General features: G+C 43.7%; 3 protein-coding genes across 4 annotated transcripts in view; 2 read left to right on the top strand and 1 right to left on the bottom strand.

The window, feature by feature from the left end:
* Positions 1 to 27,672, bottom strand: part of LOC134741569 (uncharacterized) — a 163,221-nt gene that overhangs the window by 29,311 nt on the left and 106,238 nt on the right. The window lies entirely within an intron of this gene.
* Positions 169 to 15,725, top strand: LOC134741568 (probable glutamine--tRNA ligase). 2 transcript variants are annotated; one of them, XM_063674396.1, is made up of 12 exons: positions 169 to 379; positions 458 to 856; positions 1,090 to 1,198; positions 1,971 to 2,336; positions 3,288 to 3,475; positions 3,812 to 4,038; positions 4,767 to 4,903; positions 5,341 to 5,512; positions 9,809 to 10,046; positions 10,813 to 10,958; positions 12,307 to 12,496; positions 15,640 to 15,725. In XM_063674396.1, exons 1-12 carry the CDS (start codon positions 263 to 265, stop codon positions 15,685 to 15,687), a joined length of 2,337 nt encoding a protein of 778 aa, XP_063530466.1. In that variant the 5' UTR covers positions 169 to 262; the 3' UTR covers positions 15,688 to 15,725. The 2 variants fall into 2 exon arrangements, with proteins under 2 accessions (XP_063530466.1, XP_063530465.1); XM_063674395.1 differs by having other exon boundaries at positions 1,968 to 2,336.
* LOC134741574 (MAP kinase-activating death domain protein) overlaps positions 16,664 to 27,672 on the top strand; it is a 67,122-nt gene continuing 56,113 nt past the window's right edge. The window contains exon 1 of the mRNA XM_063674408.1: positions 16,664 to 16,800. The gene's annotated coding sequence lies outside the window, so the exon portion shown is untranslated. The remainder of the gene's footprint in view (positions 16,801 to 27,672) is intronic.

The following is a 27,672-nucleotide window of genomic DNA, read 5'->3' as shown; positions in this document are numbered from 1 at the left end:
AGCCGATCCTTTATTTGTTATCAGTATGTTTTTAAAGCTATTACAAAGTTGATTCGGCTTAGTTAGAAAGAGTCATGCTACAATATTTTAATTCTGAACGTATATTTTGCTGTCATTTTTGACATATTATTCTGTCACATTGTCATTTGTCATTTTTGCCTTCGACGGCTTCGACCGACACGCATCCATCACATGTATTGCCGCATAGTAAGCGGTCCTTACTTTTCGTAGCTCGCAAGGCTTACGTAGATTTGTTTTTAACATGTCGCCGGAAGAAACTATAGAAAAGTTTAAGCTTTTAGGTCTAAGTGAACAAAAGGCCAAAGAAACGTTGAAAAATGTAAACGTTACAAAGTTTTTACTCGCCGGTCTTAATGAGGTAAGTTTTCGACCTTTAGAAACGAAACTGTTCAAAGAAACTTAAAAGACAGCTTTTATTTATTAAAAACTTCCACAGGTAAACGTAGAAAATTTGCCAGCAGGAGCAGGCATGTTAATCTACCACCTGGCTACTAAAATTAAGCCTCAAATTGCAAACCAGCTGCCGTTCGTATGTAAATATATTGAAAGTGGGAAACTCGATTCGACGTTACGGGTGGACGCTGCTCTGGAATATCTTCTTAGTCATGTTGGTGAGGCTAGCATTGATAATGCCGCATTTGAAAAAGTCTGTGGGGTAGGAGTGGTGGTTACCCCGGAGCAAGTGGAGCAGGCTGTAGAGAAACATATGGTCAAATATAAAATGGAACTAATTCAGAAAAGATATCGATTCAATTCTGGCATTGTGATGCAAGCCGTGAGAGCTGACTTGCCGTGGGCTGACGGTAAAGCTATTAAGAATGAAGTTGATATTCAGGTATGAAGTGGCACATTTGTAACATAGTGTTATTTACGTTGTTGGTAAACTTGAAAGATGTTACGACAAACTGATTAAAAATGTATATTAAAAATTTGTATTTGGTTAGATGCTTTTATATTTTGATACCATGTTCATTTTGTACAAAAAATTTAATTTATATTTCAATATTACTATTCAGCAGGGAAAATTATTTTCTTACTACTATACTGATTTATGAGAGGTATTTTCAGATTTTAGATTTACTTGGACCTAAAACTGAAGCTGATTTGGCGCCTGCCGCTAAACCAGAGAAGAAAGCCAAAGTGTCTGAGCCAGGAAAGCAGGTCAAAGATGGTAAAGGTAATTCAAATGATTGCTTTTGAGGCATTTGTAATGACAGACCCTGAAAGGTTTCTATTTCTGGCTACATAGCGTCGCTATACTTACTCAACCTCATATCTGCAACAATTTAAAAATAAATTAGACAAGCATAACACATTCATGATATATATCTTTATGATTACTGGATACAGGCCATATCAGTTGCCATAACTGCCTGCCTGGTTATTAAATAATAATAATAATCATTTGATGGAAATGTCGGGGTGTTTTTGTCATCAAATGAGTGTTGCAGATACGAGGTTGAGTAAGTATAGTGGCGATAGGCTAGTTTTGTACAAATAAGGTTTAAGCACTAAACATTGATTTCACAATCAACAATTTATATATAAAAAATCCCATTGACATTGGACTTGTTTATTTACTTTGAAAATAATGGGAAGTGAACAGGATTTTGAAAGATTGTGTTCACATTCAATTGATTTTGCTTATGAGGATTACTGATACATCACATTAACCCTAACAAAAACAATCAATAAGTGGGTACACACAGAAGTAGTTGTTTTGCAAGGAAATTGCCATGTGAAGCAACTCGATATGTGAAAACATGCCTATTATGCTCAACCCTAGGCATTGTGGCTGTGTGTGTGTTTGCTTCGAGCATGGCATGTCCTGATTCCTCCATTCCATGATTCCTCGTGAGTTGGCTCATTCTGTGTGCACTGTTTGCTAATTTGTTAGCTGTCCTTTTGCAAACTCTGCTTCATAACTAATATGACAAAAATTTCAGCAGCTGCCAAACCAGAAAAATCTGAAGCTGCTGGAGATTCTGTTGGGGCAGTTTCCATCCATGACCTCATGAAAAAGCTTCCCTTTCATGCGCCCGGCGAAAACTACAAGTCCGATGGCTATGTTGTGACTCCAGATACGAAAAGACTACTTCAAGAGCATCTTAAAATTACTGGGGGGAAAGTTAGAACTAGGTTCCCCCCGGAGCCTAATGGGATTCTCCATATTGGTCATGCTAAGGCTATTAATATCAATTTTGGGTATGCTGCAGCTCATGATGGCGTATGTTTCTTAAGGTATGACGATACCAATCCGGAAAAAGAGGAGGAAAAATTCTTTGTAGGAATCAAGGATATGGTTGAGTGGCTTGGTAAGTGACATTCCGTTCAATTACTTTTTGGATTACAAATATTGTTAATCAGTTAAATTTTTGGGGTGCACTGTCTATAATTGCAAATTAATTTTATCTTTGTATTCAAAATATAGCTTAAAGGTTGAATAAATTTTATGTTAATTCCATTTTTATATGACAGCTTCATCACTGCCTTAGTCAATTTACTACCCAAGACCCAAGTTGTCTAGTTTATAATTTTAAACTAACAAACTTACGTTTATTTATGGCCTGACGTTTCGAACGTGACGTTACGTTCGTGGTCACAGGCAGACTGGCGAGGAATTGTATCAACCTCTTCTTGCCGCGCGGGTTTTGCGAACTACCCGCACTTGATCTTGATTATTAACTTGTACGCTAGGGTTGTCACTTTGCCTACACACAACACTCACGACATCCGATGGTATGTGGTGGGATGTTTTTCCCCCCTTACATTTGCTAATTACTGGATTCCACGAAGACGAAATCCCCTGTCCCTCATTTTGATTGAAATTTCGATGTTTTCTGATTTCAATTGCTTCACGTACCTTCCTGCTGTAGTAAAGACGTTCCGTTGAGAGGACTTTCGGATTATGGAGCTCAATCCAATGGTTTGGTCCCGACTGTAGCAAAACCCGCGCGGCAAGAAGATGTTGATACAATTCCTCGCCAGTCTGCCTGTGACCACGAACGTAACGTCACGTTCGAAACGTCAGGCCATAAATAAACGTAAGTTTGTACGCGATAAAGACCCGTGTTAGTTTTAAAATTATGAGTGAAAATCGTGTTAGTTTAAATCAGTATATTGTCTAGTTTAGTCCTAAAATGATTTAAACTGGGCAGGTGATTTAAATTGGGTAATAATTTAGGCAATCAAACTATCAGTTAAAAATACTCAAGTATCAAACTATAATATATACATACATATCTTAATAATTTCCCTAATTTCAGGTTACAAGCCATATAAAATCACCCATTCATCAGACAACTTTGACCAGCTGTACGAGTGGGCAGTGCAGTTGATCAAGAAGGATTTGGCATATGTGTGCCACCAGAAGTCCGAAGAGATCAAAGGCTTCAACCCTCCGCCTTCGCCGTACAGGAATAGGCCCATTGAAGAGAGTTTACAACTATTTGAGGTAAGTCTTTTACACTTTTCTAGTCTTTTACACCTTTTACATCTCCAAGTTTAATGTATTATTAACCATGGAGAATATACATCTCTGTTTTTTTTATCTGTTATATTGTATTAATAATGGCGTAAGCGCCATCGACAGTAAGGTCCCTTTTTATAGAAAATACCACAATTTATTTCTAAGCTTATTAGCATTGTTCGCAGACGTTTCTGCTTGATACAAAATTAATTTATCGCAACATAATTACAGAATGAATGGTAGAAAAAAAACTTTTTTGTGTAAACTACACATCAACCTAATTGATCCCCAAGAATTCCACAATGTTTCATTCATACTCAGGACATGAAAAATGGCAAAATCGACGAGGGCGAAGCTACACTGAGAATGAAGATCACCCTAGAGGAGGGCAAACAGGACCCCGTGGCGTACAGAATAAAGTTCAAGCCGCACCACCGCACCGGCAGCAAGTGGTGCATTTACCCCACCTACGATTACACCCACTGCCTTTGCGACAGTATTGAGCACATCACACATTCACTTTGCACTAAAGAGTTCCAGTCTCGGAGGTAAAACTTTACAGTGTTTTAAATCAAATATATTGATTTGTGTTTTTAGGGTGGGTAAAAACGGGACCCTATTACTAAGACTCCGCTGTCCGTCTGTCTGTCACGAGGCTGTATCTCATGAACCGTGATAGCTACACTTGAAATTTTCACAGATGATGTATTTCTGTTGCCGCTATAACAATAAATACTAAAAAGTACGGAACCCTCGGTGGGCGAGTCCGACTCGCACTTGGCCGGTTTTTTTAAATAGTCACACTACTATATAAATTACAAACTGAAATCTATAGATGTCATTCATTTCATACTAAAGAAAAAGTGAACCAGCGTATTAAGCTACCCCGTCATGGCGATACCCGTCCCAATTTCTCCGGCACATGCAATCCTGGAAAGATTAGGCGCCTTAGGCCCACCAGTTCTAAGGGCGAGCAGTACTTGCTCCCCCCCCCTCCCCCCACTGGAGGCCTTATTAGTCACTTTGTCTTTAGTGTATGACTACTACTTCAGTTTGCAGTGTTTATCACAAATTCTATTAGTAATTTCTTCCCTAGCGATAAAGATGAGTGATTTAGGAGCATGATTCGCAAAGCCTCGTGAACGTCACCTGCTTCTTTGTTGATTGAGTAGCGATAAACACGTAGAAAATAAATATATTTCTATTCATTTTCTCCCAATTGGCTATTTTCAATCAAACTGAGGTTTGCCCAACTGATCATAAAATGTGTAATCAGATCATCGTACTACTGGCTGTGCAACGCGCTGGGCATCTACTGCCCCGTGCAGTGGGAGTACGGGCGGCTCAACGTCAACTACACCGTCGTGTCCAAGCGGAAGATAGCCAAGCTTATCGACGAAGGGATTGTTAATGGTATGTATTCTCTTAGGCGGATAAATGTGTCGTACAAATAAACAGATCGTACTACTGTTAAACAAAAAACTAATATTTCCATAATAATAAATTGGAAATCTTCTTTTTTTGTATGTAGCATTGGTAAGTAAGTATATCCATGGCAGTTCCATATTTATTATAACTTTTTGTTGCGTTTCTTGTAACTATATCAAATTCAGATTCAGATGTTTTATTGGTAAAAGGCAGTCATTTTACAAGTCAATAAATTACATAATATCTATGCTTAAATAATTTGACATTTTAGGTAGGTGCATACTAACTAATTATTGTTACATATTTACATTCATTTCATTATTATATATTTATATCTAGAATTAATTACTTGTGATTCGTTTGGATTAGTGATGATATTTTATGATTTGAAAAAAGCTACAAAGGGCATGCGTTACTTATAGACTGGGACGACCCGCGCCTGTACACGCTGACGGCGCTGCGGCGGCGCGGCGTGCCGGCGGCGGCCATCAACGGCTTCTGCGCCGGCCTCGGCGTCACCGGCGCGCTCGGCGCCGTCGACCCCGCCGTGCTCGACGCCGCCGTCCGCGACGCGCTCAACGTGGCCGCGCCCAGGTACTGTACACCGACAGCTGCTGCGCCGGGCTCGGCGTCACCGGCGCGCTCGGCGCCGTCGACCCCGCCGTGCTCGACGCCGCCGTCCGCGACGCGCTCAACGTGGCCGCGCCCAGGTACTGTACACCGACAGCTGCTGCGCCGGGCTCGGCGTCACCGGCGCGCTCGGCGCCGTCGACCCCGCCGTGCTCGACGCCGCCGTCCGCGACGCGCTCAACGTGGCCGCGCCCAGGTACTGTACACCGACAGCTGCTGCGCCGGGCTCGGCGTCACCGGCGCGCTCGGCGCCGTCGACCCCGCCGTGCTCGACGCCGCCGTCCGCGACGCGCTCAACGTGGCCGCGCCCAGGTACTGTACACCGACAGCTGCTGCGCCGGGCTCGGCGTCACCGGCGCGCTCGGCGCCGTCGACCCCGCCGTGCTCGACGCCGCCGTCCGCGACGCGCTCAACGTGGCCGCGCCCAGGTACTGTACACCGACAGCTGCTGCGCCGGCCTCGGCGTCACCGGCGCGCTCGGCGCCGTCGACCCCGCCGTGCTCGACGCCGCCGTCCGCGACGCGCTCAACGTGGCCGCGCCCAGGTACTGTACACCGACAGCTGCTGCGCCGGCCTCGGCGTCACCGGCGCGCTCGGCGCCGTCGACCCCGCCGTGCTCGACGCCGCCGTCCGCGACGCGCTCAACGTGGCCGCGCCCAGGTACTGTACACCGACAGCTGCTGCGCCGGCCTCGGCGTCACCGGCGCGCTCGGCGCCGTCGACCCCGCCGTGCTCGACGCCGCCGTCCGCGACGCGCTCAACGTGGCCGCGCCCAGGTACTGTACACCGACAGCTGCTGCGCCGGCCTCGGCGTCACCGGCGCGCTCGGCGCCGTCGACCCCGCCGTGCTCGACGCCGCCGTCCGCGACGCGCTCAACGTGGCCGCGCCCAGGTACTGTACACCGACAGCTGCTGCGCCGGCCTCGGCGTCACCGGCGCGCTCGGCGCCGTCGACCCCGCCGTGCTCGACGCCGCCGTCCGCGACGCGCTCAACGTGGCCGCGCCCAGGTACTGTACACCGACAGCTGCTGCGCCGGCCTCGGCGTCACCGGCGCGCTCGGCGCCGTCGACCCCGCCGTGCTCGACGCCGCCGTCCGCGACGCGCTCAACGTGGCCGCGCCCAGGTACTGTACACCGACAGCTGCTGCGCCGGCCTCGGCGTCACCGGCGCGCTCGGCGCCGTCGACCCCGCCGTGCTCGACGCCGCCGTCCGCGACGCGCTCAACGTGGCCGCGCCCAGGTACTGTACACCGACAGCTGCTGCGCCGGCCTCGGCGTCACCGGCGCGCTCGGCGCCGTCGACCCCGCCGTGCTCGACGCCGCCGTCCGCGACGCGCTCAACGTGGCCGCGCCCAGGTACTGTACACCGACAGCTGCTGCGCCGGGCTCGGCGTCACCGGCGCGCTCGGCGCCGTCGACCCCGCCGTGCTCGACGCCGCCGTCCGCGACGCGCTCAACGTGGCCGCGCCCAGGTACTGTACACCGACAGCTGCTGCGCCGGGCTCGGCGTCACCGGCGCGCTCGGCGCCGTCGACCCCGCCGTGCTCGACGCCGCCGTCCGCGACGCGCTCAACGTGGCCGCGCCCAGGTACTGTACACCGACAGCTGCTGCGCCGGGCTCGGAGTCACCGGCGCGCTCGGCGCCGTCGACCCCGCCGTGCTCGACGCCGCCGTCCGCGACGCGCTCAACGTGGCCGCGCCCAGGTACTGTACACCGACAGCTGCTGCGCCGGCCTCGGCGTCACCGGCGCGCTCGGCGCCGTCGACCCCGCCGTGCTCGACGCCGCCGTCCGCGACGCGCTCAACGTGGCCGCGCCCAGGTACTGTACACCGACAGCTGCTGCGCCGGGCTCGGCGTCACCGGCGCGCTCGGCGCCGTCGACCCCGCCGTGCTCGACGCCGCCGTCCGCGACGCGCTCAACGTGGCCGCGCCCAGGTACTGTACACCGACAGCTGCTGCGCCGGCCTCGGCGTCACCGGCGCGCTCGGCGCCGTCGACCCCGCCGTGCTCGACGCCGCCGTCCGCGACGCGCTCAACGTGGCCGCGCCCAGGTACTGTACACCGACAGCTGCTGCGCCGGCCTCGGCGTCACCGGCGCGCTCGGCGCCGTCGACCCCGCCGTGCTCGACGCCGCCGTCCGCGACGCGCTCAACGTGGCCGCGCCCAGGTACTGTACACCGACAGCTGCTGCGCCGGCCTCGGCGTCACCGGCGCGCTCGGCGCCGTCGACCCCGCCGTGCTCGACGCCGCCGTCCGCGACGCGCTCAACGTGGCCGCGCCCAGGTACTGTACACCGACAGCTGCTGCGCCGGCCTCGGCGTCACCGGCGCGCTCGGCGCCGTCGACCCCGCCGTGCTCGACGCCGCCGTCCGCGACGCGCTCAACGTGGCCGCGCCCAGGTACTGTACACCGACAGCTGCTGCGCCGGCCTCGGCGTCACCGGCGCGCTCGGCGCCGTCGACCCCGCCGTGCTCGACGCCGCCGTCCGCGACGCGCTCAACGTGGCCGCGCCCAGGTACTGTACACCGACAGCTGCTGCGCCGGCCTCGGCGTCACCGGCGCGCTCGGCGCCGTCGACCCCGCCGTGCTCGACGCCGCCGTCCGCGACGCGCTCAACGTGGCCGCGCCCAGGTACTGTACACCGACAGCTGCTGCGCCGGGCTCGGCGTCACCGGCGCGCTCGGCGCCGTCGACCCCGCCGTGCTCGACGCCGCCGTCCGCGACGCGCTCAACGTGGCCGCGCCCAGGTACTGTACACCGACAGCTGCTGCGCCGGGCTCGGCGTCACCGGCGCGCTCGGCGCCGTCGACCCCGCCGTGCTCGACGCCGCCGTCCGCGACGCGCTCAACGTGGCCGCGCCCAGGTACTGTACACCGACAGCTGCTGCGCCGGGCTCGGAGTCACCGGCGCGCTCGGCGCCGTCGACCCCGCCGTGCTCGACGCCGCCGTCCGCGACGCGCTCAACGTGGCCGCGCCCAGGTACTGTACACCGACAGCTGCTGCGCCGGCCTCGGCGTCACCGGCGCGCTCGGCGCCGTCGACCCCGCCGTGCTCGACGCCGCCGTCCGCGACGCGCTCAACGTGGCCGCGCCCAGGTACTGTACACCGACAGCTGCTGCGCCGGGCTCGGCGTCACCGGCGCGCTCGGCGCCGTCGACCCCGCCGTGCTCGACGCCGCCGTCCGCGACGCGCTCAACGTGGCCGCGCCCAGGTACTGTACACCGACAGCTGCTGCGCCGGCCTCGGCGTCACCGGCGCGCTCGGCGCCGTCGACCCCGCCGTGCTCGACGCCGCCGTCCGCGACGCGCTCAACGTGGCCGCGCCCAGGTACTGTACACCGACAGCTGCTGCGCCGGCCTCGGCGTCACCGGCGCGCTCGGCGCCGTCGACCCCGCCGTGCTCGACGCCGCCGTCCGCGACGCGCTCAACGTGGCCGCGCCCAGGTACTGTACACCGACAGCTGCTGCGCCGGCCTCGGCGTCACCGGCGCGCTCGGCGCCGTCGACCCCGCCGTGCTCGACGCCGCCGTCCGCGACGCGCTCAACGTGGCCGCGCCCAGGTACTGTACACCGACAGCTGCTGCGCCGGCCTCGGCGTCACCGGCGCGCTCGGCGCCGTCGACCCCGCCGTGCTCGACGCCGCCGTCCGCGACGCGCTCAACGTGGCCGCGCCCAGGTACTGTACTCCCTATTATATAACTATATTTTTTACAATTTGCCCGCAAAATGCCCGGGACATTCTTTAAACCTCGGTTCGGTTCATTCACCAAACGTACATTTTTGCATGAGGTATTTAGTTATCCGTTCGAGCAGCAGGCGGCCCGCAGCGGGCCGTTTAAATCAATCAAACGCCGTCAAACGAAAACGTCGGTAAATAAAGGTAACAAAATAAATTCGCCGACCCGATGTATATAATGTCATTTAATAAATCAATGAAATTTCAATGATTAACTCAAAGTTGTCATCGCAACAACTCAATCATCATCATCATCATCATTTTTATTCAAGAACATTACATTGTGTTTGAAATCTTAAAACTAGGCACATGCACACAAAAAAATATTACATAGCCACCAATAAAAATTAATAAGACGCAATCAAAAAAAAAAAAATTATGTTAGCCTGTATTCTGAAGTGTGAAACCCATATCGTAATGTTACAATGCTTCCAACAAACTGCTATAATTGTGTCTGGCTTTTAGAATATAAGTACATCAAGAAATAGTCGATAAACCCATTAACACAATGGTCATTTTTCCAGAGTGATGGTCGTATTGGAGCCGCTGAAGATAACCATCACCAACTTCCCCAGCGACAAGCCCGTCTCCGTGTCGGTGCCGGACTTTCCGAACGAGCCCGAGAAGGGCTCCCACAAGGTCGTGTTCAACCGGGTCATATACATCGAGGCCACGGACTTTAAGGAGCAGCCCGAGAAGGGGTACCGCCGCCTCACGCCCGCGCAGTCTGTGGGCCTGAGACACGCCGGATACGTTGTTAAGGTTCGTATGTACAAAGATAGATATAACTCCGTAATAGATGGATACAGTCTAAGGAAAAAACGTGTATCGAAAATCAAGAAAATTTGATTCTCGTTCAGAGGGCGCTACTAGTTTTGGCCTAGTCGTATAGATGGCGTTGACGGTTTCGTTTGTTATTTAACAATTTTAACGCATATCAGTGAAAGAACATGGGTCAAAATCATCAAAATAATTAATGCAAATAAAAAAAATTATTTATCTATATTTAAATACAGTTTATCGTATTTTTACAAATCTTCAATTTTAGTTTTAAAGTGTGTCGACAGATGGCAGTGAATTTACTGGGGTTACAAAATTTACTATGACAGTACCGCTCTAGTATAAGTTACTCTATGGTATGTATGACGGCCAGTTTGGTTTTATCAGCATTGACCCTGCCTATGGAGCTGACAGTCCTTGTTTCGAATCCCGGTAAGGGCTACTTGTGTGACGACTTGATTGGCACAGTTATTTGTTCCTGAGTCATGGGTGTTTTCTACCTATTTAAGTATAGTGTCCGAGTACCCATAACACGAGTCTTCTTGAGCTTACTGTGACGCTTAATCCATTTGTGTAAGTATGTGCTATCATCATCATCCTAGCGTTTTGTCCCGTACCGTGACGGGGTCCGCAGTTTGATGCTACTAATAAGGCCGGCTTTCTTCTTAGCCTAGATTTTCCATGTAGAAATCTTTGATATTAGCTATTATAACCGCAGTGAATATCGCTAAAACGTAGAATATTCCAGGTATCGAAGGTGATCCACGACGCGACCGGCAAGGCGGCCGAGGTGGAGTGCACGGCCGAGCCGGCCGAGTCCGCCGACAAGCCGAAGGCCTTCGTCCACTGGGTGTCCGACCCCGTCACCGTTGAAGTGAGGCTGTACGAACCACTGTAAGTGTACCTGTACAGCTGTACAGTCGCCTGCAATAATATGTTACTCTTCGAAGGCCGCAAAAATATCTGACACGCTCGTATGGCTCTACAAATAAGATTGTTTCAGATATTTTTGCGGCCTTCGTTGTTTAAGATATTGTTGCAGGTGACTGTACCTACTTCTTATTACCTACTGTTTACTTTTATCCATTTCTAGTGGACGGCGTACGAACCCAATTACAAAGAAAAAACCGCAAATCGATGTACAGTTTAGCCATTTGGTATGGGAAACATTTTTTTAGAAACCTATCGCGTATAGTATCATATGAAAGGGATTTATGAGGCGATTCTAAAAATATACCACATCAATACATTTCGATTCATTAATTTGCCATTTTTTTTATTAAAACAAATATTCTAAACATAGGTACCAAGTCTGGGCTCCTCCAGATACGTAATGACTGATTTTATTGTTGTACCACAAATTATACGTGATATTCTCATATCTAACCCCAAGAAAGCTATTTTGAAAATATTTTCATTTAGTTTTTTTTATATTACAAAGTGACACAGTTCTACTTCAGTACCTATTTTACGAGACTTATGGAACTGTACTGCAGAATTGTTGGCCGAACGTTAATTGCAATTTACCATTAACCAGTACAAATTGAACCGTAAACCGTAACGGACGGTTACAGTTTACGGTTCAATTTGTACTGGTTAATGGTTACTTGTATTAACATTTCGACCAACACTGCTGCAGATACGGTACATATTAATCATAAAATGATACGTAATATCCAACGGGGAATACCTCTTTAACCCTACCCACACGCGATAGGTTTCCGAAAAAATAATATTGCCCTACAAACCAAATTATGACTCCTCCCCTCCTTAGGGATTTTTTTTAAGAACTGCGGGACAAACATTTTGTTCTGTCCTCTAGTATGCGTGTGCCAAACGGCTAAACTGTACATCGATTTGCGGTTTATTTTTGCATACACCTTCCACTATTCGTGTTTAAATGTGTAGATATTAAAGAGCATTGCGGGCATATGATGATCGCGGTTATCGACAAGATAAACAAAAGACATGATTTAATACCACATAGGTGGCAGATGTATATATGACCCGCGTGACGGTGAGCGGTTGACGTAGCCTATGTACACCTACGATTGCAGAGGTGTCAAAGGGTAAATATGTATTTTTGACACCGCTCGATAGAATGAGACGGCTTCAAACTGTACGAGTGAGATGCGTTGCGTGCGATTAATAACACCATTAACACCGCTCTTAGATGCCTCAATTTGTGTTTCATGTGTTTTCCATAATACGTGACTATATTTGTAATATAATTCCTGTACAGGTTCAAACACAAGAACCCGGAGGACCCGAGTGAGGTGCCCGGCGGGTTCCTGTCGGACTGCCGCTCGGACACGCTCAGGGTTATGAAGGCGCTCGCTGACGGCTCCATCCGCGGTGCCAAAGTCTACGACAAGTTCCAGTTCGAGAGGATCGGCTTCTTCTCCGTCGACCCCGACACTAACGCTGACAATGTAAGTAGCTAGCATACGAACCTCTCCGTCCATAGTGAGGCGGGTTCCTGTCGGACTGCCGCTCGGACACGCTCAGGGTCTTAAAGGCGCTCTCTGACGGCTCCGTCCGCGGCGCCAACGTCTACGGAGGCATTCCATAAAATGTGGTATTTTCTATAAAAAGGGACCTTATTATCGATAGCGCTTACGCCATTATAAACGATGCTCCGATATAAATACAATGCCGCGCGACGCTGTGCGGCGTAAGCGCCATCGACAATAAGGTCCCTTTTCATAGACAATGCCCTAAATAATACACACCAAGTTTGAACGGGATGCCGTTATTATTTTTTGTCATCTCTATAGTATACTTGATTTTAGGTAAGTGCAGATGTTAATCAATACCTATAGCTGGTTTGAAAACCGGCAATTGTAGGTGTGTCTACGGAGTTTTTAAAAATGTCAGAAACTCGCGTGTCACACTTATGGATACCTAGCCAAAATGACAATCGTGCGCAGAGAAACGAAACGCTATCTGTCTCTATCGCACTAATACAGAAGAGTGATAAACAGACAATAGCGTTTCGTTTCGTTTTCTGCAAACGATTTATCTTGACAGGCTCCCTGTAGTTGCACGCGACCATGTGCTATGCCAACCGCTATCGAACGGGCGGCCGTTTTGCTTGTTCACCATCGCTGTGAATAAAAAAACCCTAGTGTTCAACTCATTCAAATTGATAAAAAAAAGTGATAGACAGACGGATGATGATGAAAAAAACGGAACCCTTATAGGATCACTATTTTGTCCGTCTGTCTGTCTGTCTGCCAAGATCCTTTATATCGCGAACGCGTGGAGGTGCTGAGCTGAAATTAAAACAGGCCTACAGTTCCTTGGAGCTGTAAAAAAAACTTTTAAGTTGACGTAAAAAAAAGATACGGCCGTTTATGGCGCAAAAAATGTATAATTCGACACTTTCAAGGGAATCAAAATTTATAGGATACTTTCTGTTTACCTAGAACTATTAAATTCGGTAAGTAATACCGTCTTATACTACATTAGCGACCCGCCCCGGCTTCGCACGGGTAGTTCAACTTTTACACAAAATCTTTACAAATTATACATATAAACCTTCCTCTTGAATCACTCTATCTATTTAAAAAAAACGCATCAAACCCGTTGCGTAGTTTTAAAGATATAAGCATACATAGGGACAGACGGACGGACAGACAGCGGAAAGCGACTTTTATACTACAGGGAAATTTTTGAAAACTATACTTTTGTAATTATAGAGTGGCCAAATCTTTTTGTAGATTTTTTAAAACTTTTTATACTTAATGCGTACTTACAAATTTGTACGGAACCCTCGGTGGGCGAGTCCGACTCGCCCTCGTCCGGTTTTTCCTTTTGAGGTACTGAACCCTACGTCATTACCAAACTTAAATAGAGCTGGGCGGGACACGTTGCCAGGCAGAGTGATGAGGGTGGGCCAAAATGTTAAAGGAGTGCCAGGCGTCCGTTGGCTCGTTGGGTGGACGACATTCGGAGGATTGCGGGTCACTTCTGGATGAGATTGGCTCAGGACCGGGATAAGTTGCGTAGTCGAAAGAGAGGCCTATGCCTAGCAGTGGGCGATAAAAGGCTGAATGTTTTCACTTCTCATGCTCGTAAAGTTCGACTTTAAGTCGTGCGTAGACGACATAAAGTTGCTTATTATGTTCTAGAGCATAAAGTAAAATCATCTATTACGACCCTTATTGACTTAGCAATAAAGTCCAAAATATGCCATACAAACTGCCAGCCCTGCCGGCTCCCGGCCGGCGTGCCCCGCGCCCCCTACACAACCGAGTACTTACTTTAGTCTTGAATAAATACGGTAAAATAACCTAAACTATTGATTATTTTTGTACATTTCACTCACACTCGAAGTGAAAAGCCGAGTGTATAACTCAGGCATAAATGTCCATTTTTATCCTCGGCTATATTGGTCCTCGCTGCGCTAGAACCAATAAATTGCCTCGGATAAAAATGGATCGCTTTATGCCCTTGTTGTACAATCTACTATTGTAACATTGACATGTCATTATTGGCAGAAACTTTTAATGTGTTATTTATGAATTATGAAAGTCAAATGTTTGCCAAGATTTGGCAATAGACATGGATAATGGTTACATAAAGAAGCAAGCGGCGCCATAACTGAAAGTACTGTAACGAAGCCAGCATCGGACGATCAGGTCACGTAATGTCACGCTACGAAACACCCACGCCTTTTGTGTATTACCACAGAACAACTAATAGTACTACCGTATTACTAGGAATAAATCGTAACTTCAATGCTAAGAATACGTACAATTAGATGATAAAAATATTTGAACTGCCCTCTTAGGACAATGTTTATGCCGGAAAATTAGAAAACCAAAGATAAAGATGCACTTGCGAAACTTGTGACGGACGATATGGCCGTCGCGTGGGTTTATACCTTTTATCTCTATAACTGAAAATATACTTCTGTTTAAAATTTTCTCGAAAGATCCTCGGTACCATTAACTACGTGTCGTTTCCAATATGTCCAAAAGTAATTCCAAACAAGTCCCACTTTGTCGCTTGCCATCCACCCTTTGACATGTTATATAGTTATAAAAATGCGTAATTAATGTTATTTTTGATCAAACTTATTTTTTTGTTAAAAATAACTTAAAATATATAACAAAACAATAAGTAATTGTTATTTTGACATGTTAGACATCGTTTTGATGTCAGGTGCACGTTCGAATTGGCCTATTTGTATTTATTTTACAATTCACGCTTCGCTCATAAATCACTTATTGTGTTCTTGTTTACAAAAAATGAAAATCGCTTGAATTGAATACTCATTCATCAATCATTATGGAGACATTCATTACAAGGTTTGATGAATGTTTTACATATTTGTTTAATCTTTATTAATTAAGTACCTGTAGATAGGTACTTGTTTTTATTATGTTTATCGGTAAAATAGGATATTTTCTATGTAGATATGTATTTATATATATTTTATATGTCGTCGTCTAGTCACATCAAAATTGTCTTATAGTTTCATTCATTCATTTATATATTTAGGTATTTATAGTAATTTGCACTTGAATAAAAAAATACAAGCTACGTATTTTATTTCTATTTGTTTCAGGTCGTGTTCAACAGGACTGTTTCTCTCAAGGAAGACACTGGAAAATAAAATCAATTGTGTATATATTTAATACAGTTTATACAATAAACAGTTTTTATTTGTTATCAAAGCGTTTCCTTCGTTCACTTGTACCTCGTTTCCTCCAAGGCCCTTCCTTACGCTACCTGTGGCGCGCCGGCGGGGATCAAATGTAGATTATTACCAACAATACTTACTTATACATTTTTTAGGGTTCCGTACCTCAAAAGGCAAAACGGAACCTTTATTTATAGGATCACTTTGTTGTCCGTCCGTCCGTCTGTCAGGACCCATTATCTCGGGAACGCGATACCTCCTATCGAATTGAAAGTAAAATCATACACTCAGGTCTACAGTCCTTTGAATCTGTGAAAAAATGTCTAACATCTATGTTAACCTATAAAAATAGATACGGCCGTTTAAGTATGCCGCAAAAACGTATATTTCGACACACTCAAGGGAATCATAATTTATCTTAGGGTCCTTTCCGTTATGTTGATATAGAACAATGAAATTTGGCAAGTAATATCTACAAGTAGGTACAGTGAAAAATTTGCAAACTAAATTTGTAAAAAATAAGTTAAATTTGTACGGATTCCTCGGAGGGTGAGTCCGACTCGCACATCCCAGTTTTTTATTTAATTCAGCATCCTTTTAGTTTGACTTATTTTCGTGCGTATGTGCTTTATTTTTATTTAATGAAAATGGTGACAGGTACATTTCTGTAGAAGGTACCTCTATAATTACATTAATTACGTTTAATGTAATAATATATTTGTAATAACCGTGAGTTTTTTTCTTTTTGATGTATTTATTTACTTTGCTGGCACTCTTGAGGATGAAATGTTACCTATCAATAAAAAAAATTAAAGGTTTGTTGTTATATTCCCCGCCTTAAAGATAGTTGTTTCGCGGTTACGGGTTAACACAGCCCTTATCAATCACGCGTAATGTAAGGGCTTTTAGCTGGGGCAGGAAGCGGGAGGGGCATTATCGAGCGTGGGCGCCGCGCATGCCTGCCCGCTGCCGGCACTCGCGAGCCACGCGCGCCATGCACTACGCCGCTCGTACTCACCCTCGCGACCACTGCTCGTACTCTCCAACGATGTGCAAATAGTGAAAAAAAACGGACCCCACGTATAGGTAAGTCACGAGTCACGTTTTAAACTCGCTTGCTTTTCATTGACATTCGATGCCGTAACTTCGTTCGGAGTATCCACTGCGCCATGCTGACGTCCTGGTGACGTAACTTGGTGGGATCTGCTTTTATGATATATGAGGACTACCGTCCTTCATCTGGACATGGATACTTATCAAATCCGAACGAAAGTAGTGATGGCCATGATTATTTTTAATTGAAGTTTTAATTTTCGATAACGTGTTTATGCGAGTGATTATTATGTACGCTAACTGAAGAGTATTTTTCTAAAACTGTTGTCATTATATGTAGGGGCAGTGGGGTACAAGCGCACATGTTCTGTTTAAAGAACTAAGCAAAAAGCTCGTCGATACTACCGGTGACCAGAGAGCTGGCAGCTTTCTCTCGCAGCTCATAAGTATTGCCATTCAGCGAGGGAATGCTGCCAGCATCTTTGGCACAATGCCGCGGGGGCCTTATTTAGATTTATTTTAATTTAGATTAGTTTTAAATTTTTATTATAAATAGTTTTATATATGTAGTATGTTTTTCCTACTTAGGTAAGTAACAAGAAATAACTTTTATATTTTTGTATAGAATTCTGTATGGGTTTGGCGCCTGTAGGTATATGCATTGCAAAGAGGATATAATAGGATAGAGCGGTACTGTCATAGTAAATTTTGTGCCACAGTAAATTCACTGCCATATCCACATGCCATCTATTTATATATGGATAATTTTTTTTATTTATATATTTGCTTTAATTATTTTTATATGGTTTTGACTCATGTTCTTTTACTGATATGCGTTAAAATTGTTAAATAACAAACGAAACCGTCAACGCCATCTATTCGAGAGTAGGCCAAAGGTAGTGGCGCCATCTGATCGAGAATCAAATTTTCTTGATTTTCGAGGCACGGTTTTTCCTTAGACTGTATCCATCTATTACGGAGTTATATCTATCATTGGTGCATTGGGATAACTTTGAAAGTGGGGTAATTTTTAAAATGGCACTTAGCAACTTACTAAACTAAAAGCACTTTGTACCTACTGTGGCAACAGTAAGTAAGATGCCTTAGACATTACAGTAGACATAGACAATTATTCATAATATTTTAAATATTACATGTCAATCATTATTCAGTTCATATATAACATTAAAATTTAATAAAATATAAGGATTAAATTATCCAATTAGCACATGATTAAATTCCATTATAAAATTAAACACATTATTAAATTACACACATTATTAAATTCCATTTAAATTGTTTGGTTGGGTTGGTAGTGCTTCTAAGTTTTATAGTTATATGCCTATTTCAAAATTACCCCGCTTTCGAATTTATCCCAATGCACCTCACCTAGATACTCGTTTCTAGGTATCTAATAGACGAGAGACTGTCTTAAAGCTTTTTGTTCTGCCTCCGTTTCCGACCTAAATCACGGGGGGGATAACTGTATTCGTGATGCAATTAGCATATTGGTTGTTAATAATGTTATTATATGCTAATGTGCTCTCCGGCGCAGCCAAGGTCGCAATAATGGAGTTAAGTTGCCATTAATTGAGTTCCATAAGAGGCACGGCACGGGGCGTACTCCCCAGGGCGTTCGTTGATCGAGTTTGCGAACATTCATTATTAAGGCATTTCGTATTTATAGGTACCTATTGAACATATTGTTAACTTTTATTATAAAGTTCCATTAGGACTTAAACTTTCAAGTAAGTAAGTCTTATAGTGTGTGCTTTACTGCTTTTTTTGGATATAGGCCTCACTACGTTTGGTCGTCTATATGTATTCAGCCGGCAACCCCTTACTTCCCAGCCTCTGTAGTAATGTACTATTACATGTTTAGGCTCTAGGAAAAGCGACAACGGCTTACCGGCATGAATGGGATGAGGCCTTTACGTCTTGGCCACGACATTGCGTGACTGGTTGGAGCGAGACACAGCGATCGGACCTTTCGTTCCCACTTATGGTTTTCGTCTTAGCCGAAGCCAGTCGCGCAATGTCGTCGCCAAGACGTTATGTGCGCGTACGTGTAGGTAGGTATTAATATTAACCGAAGGAATATAGTGAAAATACTTCAAGTATTTTCTGATCCATTGGAAGCCACTTTTGCTTTAATAAATGACATATATCTATTTCAGTTTATAATGTACATACCTATACATATAGGTAGTAGTGTACTTTAACAAACACAAATCAAAATATTTGATAAAAATACCTAATTAGATTTGATCCCAGTCATAATAGGTACCACACCACTTGATACCACCTACAATCTACATCTCACTCGGAGTTACATATCATATTGTAAAGTAAGAATAGGGAGACAGTTAAATTATACTTTTATGTTTATTTTCCTCGTAAACGAAGTGAGAAGCAGAGAGTCTCAACCTACATAACTCTGTAATGCCATAAGTCCTACCTAGTCATTCTATCCTCGGATTATATTCGACCTTGCCTGACGCGTCACGCTGCCCTGTTGTTCATTTATAGCAGAGTAATAGGGATGATTAAAGATATTTAAAGAACATCCCTGGAGATTATTTGTATAAGAAGAAAATAAATCAAAATAAATTAAAATAGGTACCTAATAGCTAGTTGACTTACTTAAAAAAATACTAGATGAAAAACTTACCGTTTTCATGGAATGCCTCTACAAGTGATATTAATGGCTCCAAACCGCCTTACGAATGTATTGTATTTTAAATCAATGATAAGATAAAAAAGATAAAGATAAAAGACATTTATTCGTGACGATCACAACACAAGTACGAACATGTACAGACAACAACATCAAGAAAAGAAAAGATCATCAAGTGTGCATCACGAAATGGACCCAACTCAGCATAATGCTAGCTATAGAGCCAGCGCTGGTCTTCCGTAGGGCCCATTCGTTGTTGTTTTTGGCTTTTTAGGGATGATTTTGTAACTGCGTTCAATTGAGTTTGATTTGTAATGTTTTAGTTACCATTTTACTCTCGTTGCTGTTGTGAAAAAAAGTGTTTCACTTGTAGGCCAAAAAAATTAGAATTTTTAGAAGAATTAATTCCCAGCAAGCTGGAAATCATTTTAATAACCTTCATTTGGTCCTAAATGCATGTAATCCGAGTTTGCGCAATCCCAGTAGGTGTACATAAATAAATAAATACAATTTTTTGCTCGTAGATCGAAAACGGCCTTTAATACCGTTTGGTAACAAAAAATTGGTAACCAGCTTCGAAACGGGAAAGAAATACCAATTCATAACTGGCTTCAAATTGGGACTTTACTTTTACCGACTTGTAAGTTGTAACCACGTTTGGTAACCGGCTTCGAAACGGGAAAAATAAATCCCGGGTTGTAACTTGTAACTGGTTACAAAATGGAACTTTTGTATTACCGATTCGTAGCAACGGTTTGGAGTTAGCTGGAGTTCGTCGGACTGTTTCTTTTCAAAAATCATTTTCTTCACAAGTTAACTAGGCGGGGCTCCTATTTTTGGGCGGTTTGCCCTTCAGGCATTTAAAGCTACCTAACGAACCTAACCTACCTATCTATTGATTTAATGTAATTTTGGATTCCCATTTTGTAGCCAGTTACAAAACTTATTTACCAAATGGCACCACTCTGGCCCAATTCGTAACTGTCTACATACAGGGAATTTTAGATTCCTGTTTTGTAGCTAGTTACCAAATGTAGTTACCAAACGGTAATACGCTGGCCCAAACTGGGAAAGGGTTAGACCAAGATAAGTCTGCAACGATTTTGATAGCGCACGCAGTGCAAGTGTTATTTTAAACGTCAAACTTCTATGAAATTATGACGTAAAATAACACTTGCACTACGTGTGCTATCAAAATCGTTGCAGACTTACCTTGGTCTTACTCTACTAGTTTATATTATTATTTTTAATACTACAAAACATTATTCTTAAAATTTAATATTTAGTCTAAACATTTCGACTGAGTAAACCGCATGAGCGGTGCAAACTTGCAGAGCGTGGTTCGGTTCGATAGGAAGGCCTTGTTATCTCCGCTATCAGGACTAACGGCATTGACTTTAACATAATGCTGGTGTGTTGCGATTACTTTAATGGAACACCTACTTTGCATATCGGTAATGCAAATTACGCAAACCGTTCAGGTTTTCAAGCGATTAAATTATTGGTACCGAAGTGAAATGTGTTGATTTGAGGTCTATACTGCCCCACCACGTGTAGCAGCTCTAGTTCGTTGCTAGGTTAACCCCGCTTGCATGTCTCATTCATTAAAGCCGGAATTACATTACAAAATTAGTGGCGTAATAGTTATTTGTGCAACAAGAGAGGAAAGATTCTAAGTTGGAATCTTGAGCGTAGCGAGGGACTCAAAAACACGAGATGTAAAATAACTTTGCTCTCGTGTTGCACATATAATTTTTCACCTCAGTAGTGAGAACATATTAAAGGTTAAAATGTATTTCGAATTACACAGTATAATACAGAGAAACAAAAAAAAATGTCATAGATGTACGAAAACTAAAACTAGTGTCGCAAATGCTTACGCAATCTTTTTCCCTAGTTAAGTTGGAGATACCTCTAGCTATTTTAAGCCAAACTTGTATGGAAATTTATGTAACAGTGAGGTCGGTAGGCCTTACTAACAAGCGAGCTATTTCAATAAATCTACTCTAACAACGTATTTATTTATCGTGGGCCAAATCCCAACGCTTAAAGTTTACGTACCTACATAATTTACTTAGGTACCTAAAAGTTATACCCAACCCTCGGCCTGAAATTCGAAGCCATTATTTAAGAGCGAAGTACAGCGACTACAGCGAGACACGAGTAACTGCCTGTTTCGTTAACCTTACTCCAATTTACGAGATGGAAGGGGCAGAACTCGGCGGACTTTCTCTGATCAGATCGGGGAAATCCTGAAGAAAGGCTAGGCCAAGAGTACCCTAAACCGGCGAGCGTGTATGAGCAATGTTATGAAAGTGAAGGAAGCGAAAGAGGTATGCCAGGATCGTAGCAAGTGGAAATCCGGGATCTCTGCCTACCCCTCCGGGAAATAGGCGTGATTATTATTTGTGATATGTTTGTATGTATGCATGCATGTTACTCCAATTTACGCCCTGCAGCCCCTGCAGGAGACATCTTTGACTGCAATGAGACGACAGGAGACCGTTTATTATTAAGCTAGGTTATTGATTAATACACTTACTTATGTATTTGATGACGTCTTGCAAAACCTGTTTTTAAACTTCAACATTTATTCAGCAAATAGGCCACAAGGGCACTTTTACACGTCATCCGTCAACATGGAATTTTTCATTTCTCATGCTCTGAAAGAGGGTCATAAGTCATTGTTGTTCTAAAAGGTGTGCAGAAAATGATACGTTTCTGCACTAGAGCATTTGACGTTCAAAGTAAGATTTTTTTTAGTTTTTTTGGGATAAGCAATTGAAATTTGGGTTTAAATGGATTATACAATTTCCATTCGTATATTTAACTCCCCATTCCATAAAAAACGATACTTTTGCCTAAATTGTTAACTGAATGCCCTCATACTATAATTAACAACGCGTTCCGGGTCCTGGTGGGGCTGCCCCGCTTCTGCAGCGCGTCAGGGATGTTTGCTGAAGCACGCATAGATTGCTTTTATACGACTATGCGCAAACGATGCACATCCCTGGTGCGCCGGGTGCGGGCCAGCCCCAACCCCATCCTGCGGTTGATAGCCGAGAGGTTTGACTGCCCATATATGAGGCACTGTGAGGACATGCATGTTTCTTGAAGTACTTATTATGTATAAGCTACTTGGGTATGTACTTCTAGAAACATAACTCAGTTCATTTCACTATTGTTTATTTTTTATTATTTTTATTATTTATTGTAATGTTAATTTTGTGTTAATAATTATTCTGTATATATAGTGATAGATGTAAGCACTAACATATCTATAAGTACTTACTAACACAAGCTATATGAGTCTGTAAAGTTACTCGAAATTAAAATTATTTATTTATTTATTTATTTATTATAAAAATTATACTTAGTCGTGTTTTAAAAAACACATGCATTTTACTTTCCTCGTATTCGAAATAAAAGTATAGTGTTTAACTCTGATGAGAGGCATCATTTCAGCCTCGGACCTTTAAACTACCTCGACAGAAATGAGTGCCTTTTATCCCTTGGTTAACAATCTTCTATACATACAAGCAAAAAAAACACATCAACAATTATGAAATACATTTATTAGTGCAAATATAAAGGGCGGGTCGTTACATACCTATCGTATTCCACGTGTTGGGCGGAGGCTTTTCTTTCAAACAATTTATCGACGAGTATATTCCCGAGAGTCGTAAATATGGAGGCCGTTCCTAAATGATTGAGTTAGAAAACTAAGAAATTAGACGTGCGAGCCCTGATGTAATTATTGGGAAAATAACATTACGGATACAATGTCGAGTGTAACCTTCAGCGTTGTTGTAGGCCAGAATGAATTGACTGTGTATTATTAGTCACCGGGATGAATTGCGTGGGCAGTGAGCTAATCAATGCCATGCCTATACTATACCAAAGAGGATATAATAAGATAGAGCGGTACTGTCATAGTAGATTTTGTAACCACAGTAAATTCACTGCCATCTATCGACACACTTTAAAACTAATAATGATGAGTTATAAAAATACGATGAAATGTATTTAAATATGGATAAATGATTTTTTTTATTTGCATTAATTATGTTTATGATTTTGACCCATGTTGTTTCACTGATATAACGAAACCGTCAACGCCATCTATACGACAGTAGGCCAAAGCTAGTAGCGCCCTCTGATCGAGAATCAAATTTTCTTGATTTTCGAGGCACGTTTTTTCCTTAGACTGTATCCATCTATTACGGAGTTATATCTATCTTTGACTATACATACAAGTAGTATATAGACAATACTGAAAGTTCTTGGAAAAGGCCACTTACAGATCATATAGCAACAAGAAGTATATAAGTACTAATAAGTAGTTTATGAAAAGATAACTCTTATAGTCGTGCAAACCAAATTTGTCAGTAAATATGATTAAAAAAAACTCTACACATCTCTAATAAATAAATAAATAAATAAAATAAAAATAGTTTATTTACCAAAAAATTATACATTGATTTATTAACCTATGATCTCCACACTAGGCTAGGCCTGTCTTGTGGAGTCAGTTGAGACAATTCCAATTTTTAATTAACATTTTCCTACGCTGAAGTTTTGAGTCTTTCTTTTGAGTTCTAGAACTTTAGCGTAAGATAAAAGACATGAAGAGCAGAATACACAAAGTTCGCGCAAAATTTGAAAACCTACTTGTTAGATCACTGTTTTTATTCCGTACAACAGTTTTTCGACGCTAATAATAAGTTGCGAGCGTTATTCCAATTTTGACCCGAAATTTTTTTCGTAAGTAAAAGCAAAGATAGATATAACTCCGTAATAGATGGATACAGTCTAAGGAAAAAACGTGCCTCGAAAATCACGAAAATTTGCTTCTCGATCAGATGGCGCCACTAGTTTTGGCTTACTCTCGTATAGAGGACGTTGACGGTTTCGTTTGTTATTTATAATTTTAACGCATATCAGTGAAAGAACATGGGTCAAAATCATATAAAAATAATTATTGCAAATAAAAAAATCATTTATCCATATTTAAATACATTTTAACGTATTTTTATAAATCTTCATTTTTAGTTTTAAAGTATGTCGATAGATGGCAGTGAATTTACAGTGGTTACAAAATTTACTATCACAGTACCGCTCTATCTTATTATATCCTCTTTGGTAAAAGTAAAAAAATCTGCATGAATATTTATATGTAAGTAATGGTAATTTTAATGGGTACCTACCTCATGAAATTCATACAAGCCTCAGAGGGCCCAAAATCGCCATTCAAAAAAGACTGGGAGAACGAGCCGTGTGTATTTCGGGGTGATCCTATCCTTATGAAAATTTGTACACGTCATCAGAAAAAGTAAAGCACGCATTAAATGCACTGCAGTTTTATCAATTCTAAAAACCTTTAGTTTGTCCCACGTATACCTACATGGCTTTCATATTTATTTAACATGACTATCCTACATTGTTGTTTTTATCCCTGGGGGGTGGGGGGGGGGGGGGGGGGGGTGGGGGGGATTGCCGTAGTCGCCACGCTTGGCAGGCGGGTTGGTGGAGTTTGATGGAGGTAGTTCTCGGAGGACGCTGCTTCCCATCCACCAGATTTACCTTAAGTCGCCTCTTACGATTGGTCGGAGTGGCGAGCCTTGGGGGAGGCCTATGTCCAGCAGTGGACGTCTATCGGCTGACATGATGATAATGATGATGACTATCCTACTTGTTCCTCCATTATGGAGGATCTATGACTATCAACAACCAATCCAATCGTAATTTAATATTTATTCCCGAAATTTGATTTAATTGTAATTTCACATTTCACTTGTAATTTGGCGTAATTGAATTTAATTTTATATAATTGTGTTATTTAATTTGTTTATTAGGTAGGTTGACATTATTTGTATAGTTATTTTATCTCTTACATAATATTATTATCTTGTGAGCGTTTTGGGGTCACCTGTAAGCCCGCAAGAGATTTTCACAAATAAAACAATAAACAATATTCCCGCAAACAATAACGTTTAATTCTTGATTCTGGCTGGCATGCCGACAGATGATTTCAAATTAACACGTTTTGTAAAATGTCACATAATTAAAACAATAGTTATTTGTTATACAAGGGTGCAAAGTTGTATTTTACCCGCGAGTGTGGAATTGAAACACGAGCAATAAAATACATTTGCACCCGTGTGTAACACAAAACTTTTCCCCTCACTATAGCGAGGAAAGTGCAACATCCACAGGCGTTAGATCATCTTCATCACTGGAATCACTCATTTTTTTACGATATTATAACAGAAAACTCTGGAAGTTGTGTATTTTTACGCGAGTCGGTGAGTAAAGTTTTACTTAAAGTAAAAAACTTGTTGACTATGTTGACATTTCTGACGTATAAAATGTCAACGATGCGTTTTGAAATTTCATCGACTCAACTTGTGCTTTCAGAATTATATTTACATCATTATAAAAAAACAAACGTTTCTTATGGAGTTTTAAGGTTTATGACTTAAAATCATTAAATAAAGCTAAATTTGGTATTTTTTATTAGATTCTCAAACCATTTATTTAATTATATTTTATATCGAACCATTATCATGAGCGTTTTACGTTTTGTTATCTGTCAAGCTACTTAAACACGCTCCGTCCAAGGTTAAATTACTTTCCCCACTAGTGGATAAAACGCGTTTTTCCCCGCTTGTTTTGAAGGATAAAAGACAACTTTCCGAGCTAGTGAGGGGAAAAAATATTATGTACTTTGCTGCTCCTCGAAATAATAAAGTGCTAATCAATTAGTGTCCGGGCGGTTTCCGTTGCCGGACGCCAGACCGTCAACATCTCGCCTTACTCATTCATTGGTTGTATCGATTGATCGCTACCTACTCTCAAAGAGGCTGCACTCCATTATAGGCTTTCCCAGAATATAAATGGCTAATAGGATAAAGTGGCGTCGGTCTCTCCCGTTAAAGTTTTTATTAACTCCCCCTGGCAGCGACGTGTCACCGATAAACGCAAACGTCATACGTACAATATATACCTATAAGTACATTACATGGTACGTCATGAGCTTATACGCTAGCGTTATTTGCGCAAAAACGGCAATGGAATTATATTTCATCATATTGCTTGTAAAAGGTGTAGGTGTAAAACACGTAGGCGATGCGACTATTATAAGCTCAAGGAACCTGGACAGGACAATCATGTTATATGTAGGTAATAAAGTAGGACACCAGCAATGAGTTATCGTCATCTCACTAACGTCCAGGCCTCGTATAGGTATGTATAGTATGTTTATATATCGCTTTTCAGTATCAGTAAAGGTATCAGTTCATTCAATAGGTTCATAAGTATGTGAGCTTGAGACAGCGGTCCGTAAATCCTAAATCTCGACCTAGGGCTTTAATTTACGTCTAAAATTAGGCAGTAGTTTAATTTTTTCGTCTTTTTTTCCTCACAAGTGTTATGAAAAATATTGTGTGTGCCACGAGCGGTACAGGAATTACGAACTAGTGTTAATTAAGCATTCAATTCACACTCGTTCGTCAATTCTTGTTTATTACCGCCCTCACAATGTACTCCCACAGAATAAGTAATAGTATTATCACACAGAACGGTATGATAATACTATTACTTATATATATATCAGAAATCAGAAAGATATCATATATCAGAAAGTACGGAATATCCACATCAGAGGGAGTTATAAGATCGCGCCCATAATCGACAAGGTTAAAGAACGCCTCCTACGATGGTATGGACATGTACTCCGCCGCCCTGAAGACCATATGGTACGAGCTGTCCTGAGCATACCCACGACAGCGCGAGGCGCCGGAAGACGCCCCGCCACCTGGTTGACGACGGTCCAGAAGGACCTAAAAGAGATAGGAATAGACAACACCGTAGCCCAAAACCGGGAACAGTGGAAAATGCAGACAAGGAGATCCGACCAAGATTATCATACAGAACGGCCACGCACCGCCCCGCCCCGAATCGAATTACCTCGGCCCGCGACAGCAGACTGACGGCCGTTTGCCGGCCGCTTCGCATGCCGCGTGTACAGACGTGCAGTTCACACATAGAAACGAAAGTGATTTTTGATGTATAGCGTGTTCGCCCTGGTACTACTGCATTTGTATACCAAGGAAAGAGATGCAACTTGCATACAGTGGCAAATAAGTGTGTATCAAAGATATAAATCTTCTTAAAGATTATTAATACCTAGCTAGTAGGTGCCTCCTAATTGTATCTATACCAAAATC

This window comes from Cydia strobilella, chromosome 5, assembly GCF_947568885.1.
Source record: "Cydia strobilella chromosome 5, ilCydStro3.1, whole genome shotgun sequence".
Taxonomy (NCBI): Eukaryota; Metazoa; Arthropoda; class Insecta; order Lepidoptera; family Tortricidae; genus Cydia; species Cydia strobilella.
The sequence above is the reverse complement of the archived record's forward strand: the minus strand, read 5'-3'. Positions and strand labels throughout refer to the sequence as shown.